The following is a 17,423-nucleotide window of genomic DNA, read 5'->3' as shown; positions in this document are numbered from 1 at the left end:
TCCCAGGATCTCTGGGAGAACAGCCCGGAGACTCTCGTGCAGAGCGGCTGTGGAGAAAGACATGGAAGCCGATGCAGGCGTCGAGGTCAGAGTCTGTTCCGGGCGTGGAGGCGGATCCGGGCTGTCCAAGGTGGAGCGCATCAAGACCTCCTGAACGGAGGGTGAGCGATCCTCCCAGTGCCGATGCCTACTGGGTGCCGACTCTCTCGGCGACCCAGAGCTCTTGGTACCGACACGAGAAGGAGACCGGTGTCGATGCTTCTTTGATTTTTTCAAATGAAGCATGTCACCGGAGCTTCCCGGTACCAACGAGGAGGACGTAGAATCCAACCGTCGCTTCCTCGGGGCCGAGGCCGAAGAGGGTCGATCTCGGGGGGGCTGTACCGCAGGAGCCCTCAGGGCGGGAGGAGACCCACCCGAAGGCTCACCGCCACCAGCAGGGGAATGGACAGCCCTCACCTGCACTCCTGATGAAGCACCACCGTCCGACGACATCAGCAGCAGCGGAGGACCCGGTACCACCGACGTCGATGCAGCTGTCCGATGCTTCGGTACCGACGATGCAAGAGGTCGGTGCTTCGATGCCGTCGATGCCGAAACCGATGGTCTGGATGCTGTCGACGCCGATGAACTCGATGTGCCCTGTGCTGACATCGACGGCGAGCCCGAGAACAACGCGTTCCACTGGGCTAATCTCGCTACCTGAGTCCGCTTTTTCAAAAGAGCACAAAGACTACAGGCCTGCGGGCGGTGCCCAGCCCCGAGGCACTGAAGACATGACGCATGCCTATCAGTGAGCGAGATTACCCGGGCGCACTGGGTGCACTTTTTGAAGCCGCTGGAAGACTTCGATGACATGGGCGGAAAAATCACGCCGGCGAAATCAAAATTCGCGATGATGACGGAAGGCACCAAAAAATATGGAGAAAAAACCCGTACGAGGCTAAAGAAGCCGGTCCCGAAGTGAAAGAAAACTTACGCGGGGAAAAAGCTGGAAGTACGGGAAGGGAAAAAAGAACCAGAACGGTTCTCCTCTAAAACTACAAATTCTCTTTTTTTTTTTTTTTAGAAAAGGTAGGACGCGTGAGGTCAACTAGAGTGGCACGAAACGGCGCGAAACACGACTGTCCCGAGCGCGGACAAAAGAAGACTGATGAACACGAGCCGGTTCGGGCGGGAAGACGGCCGCGCATGCGCGGTGCGCATCGGCGCGCGAGGACTAGCAAAGGCCTTTGCTAGTAAAGTTTCCGGTTGGAGGGGGCTGCCATGGACGTCACCCATCAGTGAGAACAAGCAGCCTGCTTGTCCTCGGAGAATGATCCATCCTAAATACCAGACAATGAAACTCTTCCAGAACTAGACAAAACTAACCTCTATATACCTGACTGCTTCAGTTACTCTGTCACCAATGAATGTTAATGCACTGCCACCTTATTTCTCACGCTGGAAATGAACTGATTATCTAACTTACTCTATAATTTATTCTATCATTTATGAACATCAATGTAATACCACTTTGTATTTCTCATTCCGGAAATGGCGATCGCCATTACGGCATAATGTAAGCCACATTGAGCCTGCAAAAAGGTGGTAAAATGCGGGATACAAATTCACCAAATAAATAAAATAAATATATGTTTTACTATCAGGCTTATTTTCCAAAGACAAGGGCGCCCATCTTTTGACACAAATCGGGAGATGGGCGTCCTTCTCTCAGGGTCGCCCAAATCGGCATAATCGAAAGCCGAATTTGGGCATCCCCAACTGCATCCCATCACGGGGACGACCAAAGTTCCCGAGGGCGTGTCGGAGGCGTAGCGAAGGCGGGACTGGGGCGTGCCTAACACATGGGCGTCCTCAAGCGATAATGGAAAAAAGAAGGGCGTCCCTGACAAGTACTTGGCTGACTTTACTTGGTCCATTTTTTCTTACAACCAAGCCTCAAAAAGGTGCCTGAACTGACCAGATGACCACCGGAGGGAATCGGGGATGACCTCCCCTGACTCCCCCAGTGGTGACTAACCCCTTCCCTCCCTGGAATAAACAACTTTAAAAACCTTTTTTTGCCAGCCTCAAATATCATACTCAGGCCCATCGCAGCAGTATGCAGGTCCCTGGGAGGGAGGTGTGTGTGTGTCAGCGGAGACACAGCGAAGGCGTGGACGACCTTCTTTCAAACATTTTGGACGTCCTGAACTGCCCCCCCTACAAACACACACAGGGATGGACAAATTTCAAGGGAGTGGAGTGAAGTGGAGGAGTGGCCTAGTGGTTAGAGCACTGGTCTTGCAATCCAGAGGTGGCTGGTTCAAATCCCACTGCTGCTACTTGTGATCCAAAATCCAAATAAATAAATAAAGGGGGTGTCGAAGGCATAGCAAAGGCATGGACGTCCTTCTCACAGAAACATCTACATTTTGAACATCCTCAACTGCCTGTTGCAGGGACGGAGGCATAGCGAAGGCACCTAACACTTGGATATCCTTCAACCATACTAAAAAAAAAAAAAAACGTCCCTGACAAGCACTTGGAAAAAAAAAAAAACGTCCCTGACAAGCACTTGGACGTTTTCACCAGACGTCCCTAACAAGCACTTGGACATTTTCACCTGGACTTGTGTTTTTTTTAAGGTTGGAGACGGCTATTATACACCCAAAAATGAACTGATCCAAATTATTTTCATATGCATATCCCTAATTTAAAGCAGTTTGGAAGACTTAAGTAAAGATTTGCTGAGCCGTTTTCTATATATGGGTCTGTATAATACTTTAACCCTTGCGTTCTTCAATAGACAGACTACAGAAAGACTGAACAGCCATTGTTATTCTACAATAGGGGTGTCCAACCTCAGTCTTCAAGGACCTCAACCCAGTCTGGTTTTCAGGATTTCCACAATGTATATGCATGAGACTTATTTGCATGCAAATAGTTCCATACATATTCATTGTGGAAATCCTGAAAACCCGTCTGGGTTGAGGCCCTCAAAGGACAAGGTTCGACACCCCTGCTCTACAACTACTACTCAAACTAATTTTATGTGTTCAGGAGTTCGCAAGGCTCACTTGACTTTGCCAGAGTTTGAACAAGGGAACAAAAAACTTTTAGTCAGACTGACACCAGATGCAAAGGAATTATCCAACATACAGTATTTATGTTTTTAAGAGCCAGTCTCATATAAAATAATTTACTGACTTGCCATATTGCAGGCTCCATCATATATCTCTTCCATGTTAAATGGCGAGAAACAGGATCTGCCATTTCTTCTAGTGTAGAATCTGGTGGTAGCATTTTTCGTGGTAGCTTTGTGTCCCAGGAAACATCTTCATAATTGCTGCAACATTACAACTAATAGTGAGTCCCCAGAAACTCATAGCACAATATAATCAGAATGTTTCTCCAAGAATAGACCAATTTGAAAATCAGGAAATAGTCAACTACTGCTCCCTATTTAACAAAAAAAAAAAAAAAAAAAACTTACCTGCTACTTCAATATTTACATGGCCTATATAAATCAAACTGCTTTGACTGTATCTACAGAAAGGCAGTATATCAAGTATGGAATAAACATTAAACATTAAGGGCCTTATTCTATAAGGGTTATGCTCCTAAATTTACACTCCTAAATTACAAGCATAATCTATTTTGGAGCACAGATTATGCTCGTAATTTAGGAGCATAACCTTTATAGAATAAGACCCTAAATCATTATCCTAACGGTCTTAGTATATTAGATAACAACATAAAGGTTTTTAAATCATATAGGGGCCCTTTTACAAAAGTGTGTTAGGCTCTATGTGCGTGCAGCGCATGCTAAAACAAGACTACCACCAGGCTACCGCGCCCCCTGGTGGTAATTTCAGATTTGACGCACGCCCGTAACACCTGGATTATTTATTTCCTCCTACACACGTCGTTTCCAGCGATTATCGGCATTTGGCGCATGCTGTCCAGTTACCGCGCATGTAGATCAATGGGTGGTGTAAATCAGGTCAGTTTTAAGTAAGCACTGGTTTCCATTTTGCTGCATGCCTTTTTCCCATCCCATTTTTTTTTAAAAAGCCCATTTTGCAGGCATGGTTAAAACTGGCCCAGGACATGCCCAAAACACGTGCCTACAACTATCACAGGCCACTTTTTACCGTGGCTTAGTAAAAGGACCCCATAATCATGAACTAAAAGATCATCATTCTCTAATTATTTTTTATTTGTGATGTACCACAATAAATTGGCTATAAAGAACCACTCAACAGGGCTGCTGAGAGGGGGGAGCAGGGGGGACAAAATTCCCTGGGCCAGGGCCCTCTCTCCATCTCCTGCTCCCAGGCCGCCGGCGCTGCAGTCCCCAGTTTCACCTGCCCGCCCTCGGCTCCGTCGACAGCCCCCCTCCGTCCACCACCGGGCCCCCTGCATTCAAATTGGCAGCGCCTCACCTCCATGTGAAAGCAGCAGATCGCCTTCCTTCGGGTCTTCCCTCACTGTGCCCCGCCCTCATCTGCTGCAACCTCCTGTTTCCGCGAGGGCGCAGCACAGTGAGGGAGGGCCCGAAGGGAGACGATCTGCCACTTTCACACGGAGGTGAGGCGCTGCCGATTTGAATGCAGGGGGCCCAGTGGCGGACGGAGAGGGGCTGTCGATGGGGTGGGCGGGTGGAGACTGGGGACTGTGGCACCGGCAGCCTGAGAGCAGAAGAGGGAGGTGACAGTAATAGCGATTGGGGGTGGGGCGATGGCCCGGGGGGGTGGGGGTCCCGGGGGCATCCTTGCCCCGGGTCAGTCTCTCGGCAGCCCTGCCACTCAACACATCTGTGTTTCCACATATCTCCTTTTTTTTAAATTAAAAAAAAACAAAGCATTTCAAATTACAGATGCCACTTTATTATTGAAAAAAACTCTCCTAAAATGTTACCGAGACAGTTTGATCCATACACTTTAGGAAATGTAGTATTTGTAGGACTTCTGCAGGTGTTTGTAAGCATGAGCTGCAGGCACTGAGCTGGATGCCCTGCTCACTGTTGACATTACTGCGAGGCCCTTACCATCTATTTCAGCAGGTCCCTGCTTTGCTGTGGGATACAGGCACGGGCATGTGTGCCCAAAGGGTCTCTTATCAGCCATCCGTCTCTCCCTGTCTCTCACCCACCCAGCTCTCCATGTTTCTCACCTAACCCACCCCATCCCCTTCCTGTGAGACTGTCATTGGAATGCTTTTGAGTTTTACTTATATAGTCTGATATTTGTCAATATTTGCTCATTTCTGATCTAAAGACAAAAGGTTTACCTTCGAAAGCTAATAAAAAAATGTATTTAGTCCAATAAAAAATATATCTTATTTTCTTTTCTGTTTTGATTTATTACCTTTAAAAGTGGACTAACGTCCTTGCAGCGAGGACATCTACCTGCTCACTTGAATAGGGCCCAAATTAGCGTAATGCCAAAACCGGGGGATCGCCCTGATTCATACAGACCAATTTCACTATTAAACGTGGAGACTAAACTGTTGGCTAAAATATTAGCAAACAGGTTGTCAAGATTTCTCCCTACTCTGGTAATGGAACCACAGGTGGGATTTACATGTGGCAGAGTGATAGCAAAGAATATGAGACATATATGGGCAGCGCTCAAAAGGGTAAAGATGGAGCAGACCCCAGCTCTGTTAATAAGCTTTGATGCTGAAAAGGCATTTGACAGAATGGGGTGGGATTTCCTTTTTGGGGTATTGAAGGCCTATGGTATCACTGGGTTGTTTGCTCAGGCGATAAAAGTATTATATACTGAGCCCAAAGCACAAGTATATGCTAATGGACACCTATCAGAGTGGTTCCCGATTCGGAGAGGAACAAGGCAGGGATGTCCATTGTCACCACTCCTCTTTATCCTTACCTTGGACCCCTTATTGAGAGAGATACAGGGTAATGCAGATATCAGAGGAGTCCAAATCAGAGAAGTAACATTCAAGACAGCGGCATTCGCGGACGACCTACTAGTACTGCTAACGGAACCCCTTCAGTCACTTCAGTCTCTGCCACACTTGATGGAAAGCCTTAAGGAATACGGGGACTACTCTGGTTTCAAATTAAATTTCATGAAATCAGAAGCATTAGCTAGTACGGAGGAGTTAAAGTGCGAGTGGGGGGATAGTTTTCCACTTAGGTGGGCTCCTGGGTCATTTAGGTATTTGAGAACTAGATTAACGATGGATATGGGAAAACTTTATGATCTTAATGTTACACAATTATTAAAGGATACGAAGGAACAACTTTTCAAATGGTCCTCACTCCCACTGTCTCTAATGGGCAGAATACATATATACCGTATGATAATTTTCCCACAGTGGCTATATGTATTGCAGGCCATCCCAATAAGGTTACTGAGGAAAGATTTGACAGCGCTTAGGAGAATGGTGGTGACATTTTGTTGGGCGGGTAAGAAACCTAAGATGAAATGACAACACCTAGTGGGAGCTCAAAGGCAAGGAGGTTTGGGGCTACCGGATATGCATGAGTATAATCAAGCATGCCTGTTGCGCTACCTATGAGACTGGATCCTTGGTACTAACACTTATACAGATATGGTTATGGAAAGAGCATATTTTTACCCATGGCATGTGAATTATTTGCTGCATGTAAAATGGAAAAAGATACCCGAGAGGGTGGGGCAGAGTTTGCTTCTGGGGTCCTTGTGCAACTGTGGAGAGAGTTACTTCATAGATGGGGACAAGATCCGTCCAGCAGTGTGTTGCTACCGTTGCAAGGCAATGATGACTTTAAGCCAGGCAGAGAAAATATTGTCTATCACAGGCTCAAAGAGCGGGGAGTAACACTGCTCAAAAGTTTTATTCAGGAGGACGGAACATTAATCGCAGCAAGTGATTTTATAAATACCTGTACGGGGGGGGGGTGGGGGGGGCAGATGGCGATCTTGGCATATCATCAGCTATCTCATTATGTGCAGAGCCTTCCACAGGTGGGCCTAACACTAAGTTTTGGAAGAGTTTTTAGAGGGTGATGCCGTGGGGCAAATCTCAGTTTCCTGGTTCTGTAAGGCACTGAAGAGAGAGCAGCTAGCGAGGAAGGTAATAGAGGTAGCAGCGCACTGGAGTAAGGACACGCAGAAACCAATATCTGAGGCACTCATAAGGAGGTCATTAATGGGGGTATCACAGGTAGTGCACAGCACAGAACTCCAAGAGTGCCAATTCAGAGCAGTACACAGAGCATATTTCTCCCAGAGGAGGGCATTCTACGCAGGAGTAGTAGATGATGACAGATGCCAAAAGTGCAAACAGGAGGGAGCAACATTTATGCATTGCATTTGGCAGTGCAGACATATCAAATCATTTTGGCTGATATTAGCACAATTTTTTCGCAGGATACTAGGACACCCGGTCGACATTACCTTTGAAAGAATGATGTTTAGTGCTGAGGGACAGTGGGGGATGGGCACACGGGGAGAACAAATGCTTTTAAATAAGTCCTATATAATGGGGAAAAATGTATTCTCAATCATTGGCTATCAGACATGCCGCCCTCCTATTGGTATTGGAGGAATAAGCGTCATCAGCTTATGTTATGGGAGGCAAGAGAGGCGAGACTATCACCAAAAAGACAGGGGAGATTTTTGGCCATTTGGCAGCGATATCTTAATAACATATCCCCAAGAGCACGTAGCCAAGTCTTGAATAGGTTGCCATGGGGTACGACAGGGAATAAGGAGTAGCATGGTAAGGGGCAAGCATGCAAAATGGGAAGGTGAGTGAATAGGGTAGGAGGGGGGATAGGGTGGGGAAGGGGAAGGGGATGAATGATGGGGCATAAATAATTCTCTTAAGGGGGTTGTTGAAGAGGGGTAATGGTTTGGATGGGGAATGGGAGGAAGGAATAAGTTAAAACGCTGATGATACACTGCACATTCAGTTATAGTTTAATTTGTTTTCTTTTGATTTGACGGTGTGTTAAGGATGATTGCGAAATGTTATTCTAAACTATATCGTCCATACAAAAAATGGTTAAAAGTAAAATCCCTCTTCCAAAGAGGAGGGTAAATCTTGTTGCCCCACCTTGTGGACAATAATTTGGCTTTCCCCTGAATAGTTAAGTGAATAAGTTTGGGTAAAGGGAGTGGTACATAGGTGGGGGGAGGGGAGGAAACATAAAACCTTGAGGATGGAATTTCTTATTCTGTACTGTTCTTTATGATGTTCACTTATGTCCAAGCATACAGAGCTTGTTGAAATGTTTAACTTGTTGGCTTCTCAATAAAAAATTGTTGAAATTAAAAAAAAAAGTGGACTAACAAAGCTACCACACCACTTAACTTATTATACAGTAAATTTACTAAGGAGACTGCTGCAAAATTTGTTGATCAAGATACAAGGCTAGCAACTGTGGAAAGGAAAATTGAGAAGAGTGAATCTCAAATAGTTGTTTGTCAGTCAGCATTAGCTGCATTGACTAAGGACAGTTTGTCACTCCATTTGCCAAATGGAAGCATTATATATTACGAGAAGGGCTATTCATAAATACTTACTGACTGATCTGTTCAGACTTGTGGTCATTAATTCTTAGTAGATTGGACTATTGTAATATTGTATATTTAGATTTGCCAAAATACTTACTGAGAAAAATACAAACCATCCAGAACATGGCCTTTCCTCTTTTTTTTTTTTTTTTTGTTACATTTGTACCCCGTGCTTTCCCACTCATGGCAGGCTCAATGCGGCTTACATGGGGCAATGGAGGGTTAAGTGACTTGCCCAGAGTCACAAGGAGCTGCCTGTGCCTGAAGTGGGAATTGAACTCAGTTCCTCAGTTCCCCAGGACCAAAGTCCACCACCCTAACCACTAGGCCACTCCTCCACATATATTCTCTTAGAAAATCGGATAAAATTACAGCTTATTTCATTAAACTCCATTGACTCCATTCCAGGGGGGGGGACTCTTATCACCACCCACTGAGGTGGCAGTGCTACACTACCTGATTACCGCCGGGTACACACTGGTGCTACAAAAATAAATATATTTTTGTAGCTCCGGATATGACAGCGCGCTGGGGGGTGGGAAGTACCACCGGGCTGCTGCGGTAGTTACAAATATAACTTAAAGAGTGAAGATGTGTGGCAAGGACCCCATTACACTCTATCACAGTTCTCTGGTGTACATGCAGGATTTCTGATTGGTTCAGGGTGGGGGAGAGGTGATTGGGCAGCACAGAGGTATAAAGGTACGAGACACAGAAAGAATCCCAGAATAGTTCTCTAGCAGAAGAGTTTCATATCCATGCTCAGGGGGTGTATTCCCCAAGAAATATATATATTGCCCATTTTATTGTAGGTGAGAGCTATATCTTTGCAGCTGAGAACCTTTCATTTCCCTCTTTTCTTTCTTTTCACTTAGCTGTCTGGATTTTCTGCAAGCTTAGAACCGGTGATATTTCCTATCATTGGGGAAGACTGGATGGACCGTGCAGGTCTTTTTCTGCCGTCATCTACTATGTTACTATATGTTACTCTATCCTTCTTGTACCCAAGAGCGAACATGCTGATGTTCATGAAACCATGACCCTGAGATCAAGAGTCTCATGCTCTACCAACTGAGTTATAGCCCGGTGGTACCTCCTTTTTAGTGAGCGAAAAGCCTGCATTGGGCTTACCACCGCTTTGTAAAGGGGTCAAGAATATGTGATTAAGAAATAGTTTTGTTATCTATGCCACATTTTTAATTTGTTATATCCTTAGACATACTGTGATGTAGATTTTTGCTATAATCCACTTTGAACTATACAAATGCAACTAGCTGACTATAAGAAACCTAACTGTAACAAATAATATATGCGGGGCACTATTCAAAGCTGAATTGAATTCAATATGAATATTCGGTACAGCCCTAGAAATTTAAGTTACTCTACTATTAATTGGGTAAATATCTCCTTAAGATGCACTAGGAATGAAATGTTACTAGATGCCACAAATGACTGCTTCATGGAACTAATGACGGAACCGATCTAGATCTTCTCTCTGCAACTCAGGATTCGGTGCAAAAAGTAACAGTGGTAGGCCTGCTTGGAAATAGTGGTCATAATATCACCCTAATCACACAATAAGGAGAACTACTGCAATAACATTTAACTGTGAAAGGAGAGAATATGACAAATGGAGGATTTTAGTTAGTTGCTACTGCATTCGACTCCTAACCATGACTCTCTTACTCAACACCCTCACTTATCACCCCTACCACTGCAATTTCCCCACCTCTAGCTGTCTGTTCGTCTGTCCAATTTAGATTGTAAGCTCTGTTGAGCAGGGACTGTCTTTTCATGTTAATTTGTACAGTGCTGCGTAAGTCTAGTAGCGCTATAGAAATGTTTAATAGTAGTAGGAAATAATATCCTAAAAGCAGCAGCTGTAAAAGTTAATAATTTATATGTAGCATGAATACTGTATAGAAAACACGATCTTGGAGATTTGAAGCTCAGACTAAAAGCATTCCATACATTATAAAACGTATAAAAAGACCAAAAGACTGCCAGCTAAGTTAAATGATGAGTGGAAAAAAAGCCTTTAAAACCAAAAGGACACCCTTATGGAAAGTGAATCCCAATGAAGAGATTAGGAAAGAGCATATGAACTGGCAAGTTAGACATAATGCTTCAATAAGAAGACCAAGCAGAATTTGAAAAGAACCTAACCAGGGAGACAAAAACTCAAAACAAATATTTAAAGTAAGAAGCATATGAAGGAGTAATGAGAACTAGATGGCTGAGAGGTAAAAAGGGGTGCCCAGGGAAGGCAAGTCTACTGCAGGAAAACTAAAACAATTTTTTTTACTTTGTTCTTTACTGAAGAGGGTATTGGGGAGATAGCTACTCTGGACAAGTTCTTTGAGGATAATAATTCAGATTTCATCAACAACCTACAAATTCTTTTCTATACCAAGCTTTAAGTCATCAATGTCCCAGCACAATAATATTTCACTTACCCAGAAAGGCTTCCTCTTCTCACAAAACTTCCTCTGAAAAAGAAGGAATCTGAAAGCTCACAGTCCATGCTTGTATCATACAGTCAGCACCGAAAGTTATGACCAGAGAGTAGTTACAAATGCTGGTGAACTTGGCTGCAGCTGTTCATGTTGCCCTCTTGGCTTGTCTAAAAAAGTGACAACTTCAGAGGAATCTGTAGTTCCACTGGGATCAACACTCTCAACCTCTCTCTACCATACAGCACAAACCCTCATGGATCTGCGTCATGTTACCAGTGGTGTACCTAGGGTATTTGACACCCAGGACGGTCATTTTTTAACACCCCCATCCAAATCTAGCCGCTTTAGCCTTTCCTCATAGGGAAGTCATCCCATCCCCTTTATCATTTTCGTCGCCCTTCTCTGCACCTTTTCTAATTCCACTATATCTTTTTTGAGATGCGGCGACCAGAATTTAACACAATATTCGAGGTGCGGTCGCACCACGGAGCGATACAAAGGCATTATAACATCTTCATTTTTGTTTTCTATTCCTTTCCTAATAATACCTAACATTCTATTTGTTTTCTTAGCCGCAGCAGCACACTAAGCAGAAGGTTTCAACGTATCATCAACGACAACACCTAGATCCCTTTCTTGGACTAATACATTTAGCTTTCAGAGACCAAAACCTCCTTCCTCAGGTCAATACAGTATACTGCTGTTACAGTATCCTATCCTGACCTGAGAAAGGGGGTTTTGTTCTCCGAAAGTTAGTCAAAATGTATTAAAATTAGTCCAATAAAAAGATTACCTTATTCCCATTTTCTATTTATAAACATTTATTAACATAACTACAGTACTACTTTAGATGGCCAAAAGATGGCTGCCTGTTCCTCTGATCCCATCCCCACCAACTTACTTAACACCATCTCTCATACTGTCACCCCCTCCATCTGTCATATCCTCAACCTCTCTCTCTCCACTGCAACTGTCCCTGACACCTTCAAGCATGCCGTAGTCACACCTCTCCTCAAAAAACCATCACTAGACCCTACCTGTCCCTCCAACTACCGCCCCATTTCCCTCCTACTCTTCCTCTCCAAAATACTTGAGCGTGCCGTTCACAGCCGCTGCCTTGATTTTCTCTCCTCTCATGCCATCCTCGATCCACTTCAATTCGGTTTTCGCCCTCTACACTCGACAGAAACAGCACTCTCTAAAGTCTGTAATGACCTGTTCCTTGCCAAATCCAGAGGCCACTACTCTATCCTCATCCTCCTCGATCTATCCGCCGCTTTTGACACTGTCAATCATGATCTACTCCTTGCCACACTGTCCTCATTCGGGTTCCAGGGCTCTGTCCTCTCCTGGTTCTCCTCCTATCTCTCCCACCGCACCTTCAGAGTTCACTCCCATGGATCCTCCTCCACCCCCATCCCGCTATCTGTTGGTGTTCCCCAGGGATCTGTCCTTGGACCCCTTCTCTTCTCAATCTACACCTCTTCCCTAGGCTCCCTCATCTCATCTCATGGCTTCCAGTATCATCTCTATGCGGACGACACCCAGCTATATCTCTCCACACCAGACATCACCGCGGAGACCCAGGCAAAGGTATCGGCCCTGCTTAACCGACATTGCTACATGGATGTCCAACCGCCACCTGAAACTGAACATGTCCAAGACTGAGCTCATCGTCTTTCCACCAAAACCCACTTCTCCTCTTACTCCACTTTCTATCTCAGTGGATAACACCCTCATCCTCCCCGTCTCATCTGCCCGCAACCTCGGAGTCATCTTCGACTCCTCCCTCTCCTTCTCGGCACACATCCAGCAGATAGCCAAGACCTGTCGCTTCTTCCTCTTCAACATCAGCAAAATTTGCCCTTTCCTCTCTGAACACACCACCCGAACTCTCGTCCACGCTCTCATTACCTCCCGACTTGACTACTGCAACTTACTCCTCACCGGACTCCCACTTAGCCATCTATCCCCCCTTCAATCTGTTCAGAACTCTGCTGCACGTCTTATATTCCGCCAGAACCAATATACTCATATCACCCCTCTTCTCAGGTCACTTCACTGGCTTCCAATCCGATACCGCATTCAGTTCAAGCTCCTCTTTCTTACCTACAAATGTACTCAATCTGCTGCCCCTCACTACCTCTCTACCCTCATCTCCCCTTATGTTCCCACCCGAAACCTCCATTCACAGGACAAATCCCTCCTCTCAGTACCCTTCTCCACCACTGCCAACTCCAGGCTCCGCCCATTCTGCCTCGCCTCACCCTATGCTTGGAACAAACTTCCTGAGCCCCTACGTCAAGCCCCCTCCCTGCCCATCTTCAAGTCTCTGCTTAAAGCCCACCTCTTCAATGCTGCCTTCGGCACCTAACTCTTACCTTCAGGATATCCGGACTGCCCCAAATTGACTGCCCCCATCGTATCGTCTATTCACTTGTCCTTTAGATTGTAAGCTCTTTGAGCAGGGCCTGTCCTTTTATGTTAAATTGTACAGCGCTGCGTAACCCTAGTAGCGCTTTAGAAATGTTAAGTGGTAGTAGTAGTAGACTGAAAGTCAGGGGAGCAGATAGCTCCGTGGCCCAGAAGACCCAGCGGATGACTAGCGGGGAGCCAGCCAGATCGACCTAGCCATCAGACTCAGGGGAGGTCGAGGAGGCTAGACGGGACTGCTGGACGGTTGAACTCATCCAGAGGGAAAAGCGGAGAACACCGGACCACCTCCCGATCATAAACCCAGGTCAGAGGCGGAGGGCCAACGACAGCATCCTCTCCCCAAAACAGTGATGCTACCCCGGTCTGACTGGGGGCTCGGGGCAACCAGCTCTGTAGACCCAAGGACCCTGCAGGCGGCGACTAGGAACCGGACAACTCGGAGGGCCGTCGGTCCCAGACGCTGCGCAGGTCTGAGCCTCGGCAACCCACCTTGTCCGGCCGCCATGAGTGAGAGGGAGTACTCACCGGTGCCCATCAGAGTCGCTGACTGAGCAGACCACCTGTGCCACCTAACCCCGCAGCTCGTCGTGAGGAGTGACGGCCAGCCGACCGCTGGATCAGCCGCTAGCTCGGAGTTGTGGGAGACAAGCAGTGAAGGCACGCCGGACACACAGCTGCTGAGTCGTTGGAGGGCTGTCCATGCCACGGTTCCGGCGGCTGCCTGGCTAACCCGACACGGAAGACTGAAAATGCGTGCAACCAGTCGATTGCCCCGGACCACACGAGCCGACAACAGTACCGAGAGGGGCCCGTACACTGGAAGGAAGAGGTGAGTCTGGATCGCTGCCGACACATGACCACGATGAGCTGAGAGGTCGGGTCGACTCCAACCTTGCTGAGCCCCTGCGCTCCCGGGTTGGCTCCAACCTTGCTGAGCCCTGCGCTGCCGGGTCAGCTCCAACCTTGCTGAGCCCCCGCGCTGCTTTTTCTGGAGCGGAGGATACAAGACCTGTCCTTAGAAGTCACCTAACAGAACTTAGACCCAATTACACTACCAAGGATCAGAAAAGCACAAAATTGCCATTAATGATATTACTATTAAGGATCAGAATAGCACCAAAGATTGCCAAATCAGTGGATATCCATCCTCAGATCTTACCAGCCTAGCCATAAACTAACCGAACTGGTCCATCAACTGTATGAATATAGAAACATACAATTATACCAGAGTCCACATTACACCGAGTATAGAAAACCCATGCCAAAAAATACAAGTAGGTTACACTAATGCCAGATCCATAGTAAACAAAACAACAATAACAACAGACTGGATCACGTCAGCTAAACTTGATCTACTCTTCATCACTGAAACCTGGATCCATAATCAAGCGGACCCAATCATACTGAATCTATGTCCTCCAGGATATAAAATCACCCACTGGACCAGAAAGGAAGAGAGATGGAGGTATAGCGCTTATATGGAGTGGAGGAGTAGCCTAGTGGTTAGTGCAGTGAACTTTGATCCTGGGGAACTGAGTTTGATTCCCACTGCAGCTTCTTGTGACTGGGCAAGATCAGGCGACCCTCAGGCGGAGGAATGCTAGCTTCGGCCTAACCCCTGGTAAGCCTTTCCTCAGCTGACAGGTGCCCAGCCCTACCACCGGCTGCCTTTCAGGTGCTGTGGAGGACTTGCAGCTCATCTGCATATCATTACAGCCTTCTCCGGGGTGACACCCAGGTCCACTCCGATCCACTCAGGGCCTCCGGTCTAGGTGCCCAGCACTCCCACCAGGTGCTGTGGAGGACTTGCAGCCCTTCTGCATTTCCTCACAGCTGTATCCGGGGTGACTCCAGGTCCACCCCGATCTTCCCAGGGCCCTCGCTCCAAGTACACAGAGTTTCCAGGTGCTTTTTGGCTAGGATCAGGCGACCCTCAGGGGAAGGAATGCTGGCTTCGGCCTAACCCCTGGTAAGCCTTTCCTCAGCTGTGAGGTGCCCAGCTCTACCACCAGCTGCCTTTCAGGTGCTGTGGAGGACTTGCAGCTCATCTGCATATCCTTACAGCCTTCTCCGGGGTGACACCCAGGTCCACTCAGATCCACTCAGGGCCTCTGCTCTAGGTGCCGGCATTTATCTCTTTACATCTAATCTTCTTCCCAGCTGCTAAAGTACCTCAGTCATTTATGGCCCCTATTCACATTCTCTTCCTAGCCCTGTCCCTTCCTAATCTTTTCCCTCACCCCCTACCTCTCTCCGCTACAGGAACTCACTGCCCATCCATCGACTTCATCACCTCACCTTCTCTCCTACCCTCTTCCTCCCTCTTGGCTTTTAATCTCCGTCTCTTTCTTCCCTCCATTTTGCCTTCCCCATTCCACCTAAATACCTCTCGCCTTTGACGCCTTCATGGCCACACCTCTCCTACTCTCCTCCGCTCTCTTTTACTCCTTCTCTTACTCTCAGCCGGTGACATCAATCCCAATCCTGGCCCTCCTCACCAACTATTATCCCAACTCTACAGATCTCACCGCAACCTCTCTAACCTCATCTTTATTCCTCTACTCCCCTCCTCTTCTCTGCCCTTCTCTTGCGCCCTATGGAATGCCCGCTCTATCTGTAACAAACTCCCCTATATCCAGGACCTCTTTATCTCACGTCACATCCATCTGCTCGCCATAACAGAAACCTGGCTCTGCCCTGATGACTCTGCTTCAGTCGCACCCTCTGCCATGGCGGTTATCTTTTTTCACATACTCCTCGCCCTGCTGGTCGCTGGGGCGGTGTTGGACTACTTCTCTCTCCCTCCTCCAGATTTCAACCCCTTCTTATACCTCAATCTCACTGTTTTCCTCCTTTGAAGTCCACTCTATCCGCCTTTTCTCTCCTTTTCGAATAGCAGTCATTTATCGTCCCCCTGATAAGTCCCTTTCATCCTTTCTCAGTGACTTTGATGCCTGGCTTGCCTTCTTCCATGATCCTTCCTCCCCCTCTCTCATCCTTGGTGACTTTAATATTCCTGCTAATGATCCTTCCAACTCTTATATTTCCAAGTTACTTGCTTTAACATCCTCCTTTAATCACCAACTATGCTCCACCTCCCCCACTCATCAAAATGGTCACTGTCTTGATCTCATCTTCTCCTCCAACTGTTCACCCTCTAGTTTCCTTGCCTCTGATCTTCCCCTCTCTGATCACCATCTTATAACTTTCACACTTAAATCTCCTCCCTCCCAGTCCCGTCCTATCTTATCTAATTTATCTAGGAATCTTCACGATATTGACCCTTCATCTCTATCCTCCCATGTTTCAAACCTCCTCTCTACTGTGGCACCATCCACGTCTGTCAACGAGGCTGTTTCTTCTTACAACAATACTCTATCCTCTGCCTTAGACACACTTGCACCTTTGATGACCCGCCCTATAAGGCATACAAAACCCCAACCTTGGCTGACTTCTAAGATCCGCTACCTACATTCCTGTACCCGCTCCGCCGAACGCCTCTGGCGGAAATCTCAGGCCCTTGCTGATTTCTTACACTTTAAGTTCATGCTGACCTCCTTCCAATCTGCTCTTTTACGCGCCAAACAGGATTATTCTATCCAACTGACCAACTCTCTTGGCTCTAACCCTAGTCTTCTCTTCACCACATTGAACTCTCTCCTCAAGGTGCCCCCTCCCCCAACTCCCCCTTCATTATCTCCTCAGACCCTTGCTGAATTCTTTCACGACAAGGTTCAAAAGATAAACCTTGAATTCTCTACCTCGCCACCTCTGCCTCCACTAGTCCGTTCCCCTCTCTCTCCTTCCCCTCATTCCCTTTCCTCCTTTCCTGAAGTTACTATTTCTTCCTCAAAATGTACCACCTGTTCCTCTGATCCTATTCCCACCCACCTTCTTAATGCCATCTCACCTGCTCTTATTCCTTTTATCTGTCACATTCTCAACCTCTCACTTTCCACTGCAACTGTTCCTACTGCCTTTAAACATGCTGTGGTCACACCTTTCCTTACGAAGC

The 17,423-nt window shown here is 46.8% G+C and overlaps 1 protein-coding gene across 2 annotated transcripts in view; it reads right to left on the bottom strand.

The window, feature by feature from the left end:
• SPATA48 (spermatogenesis associated 48) overlaps positions 1-17,423 on the bottom strand; it is a 270,129-nt gene that overhangs the window by 164,241 nt on the left and 88,465 nt on the right. For both annotated transcript variants that reach the window (XM_030209509.1, XM_030209519.1), the window contains exon 4: positions 3,193-3,331. In XM_030209509.1, the coding sequence (XP_030065369.1) occupies positions 3,193-3,331 (139 nt within the window). The remainder of the gene's footprint in view (positions 1-3,192; positions 3,332-17,423) is intronic.

This window comes from Microcaecilia unicolor, chromosome 1, assembly GCF_901765095.1.
Source record: "Microcaecilia unicolor chromosome 1, aMicUni1.1, whole genome shotgun sequence".
In the NCBI taxonomy this organism is placed as follows: Eukaryota; Metazoa; Chordata; class Amphibia; order Gymnophiona; family Siphonopidae; genus Microcaecilia; species Microcaecilia unicolor.
This window is presented reverse-complemented; position numbering and strand designations above follow the sequence as displayed.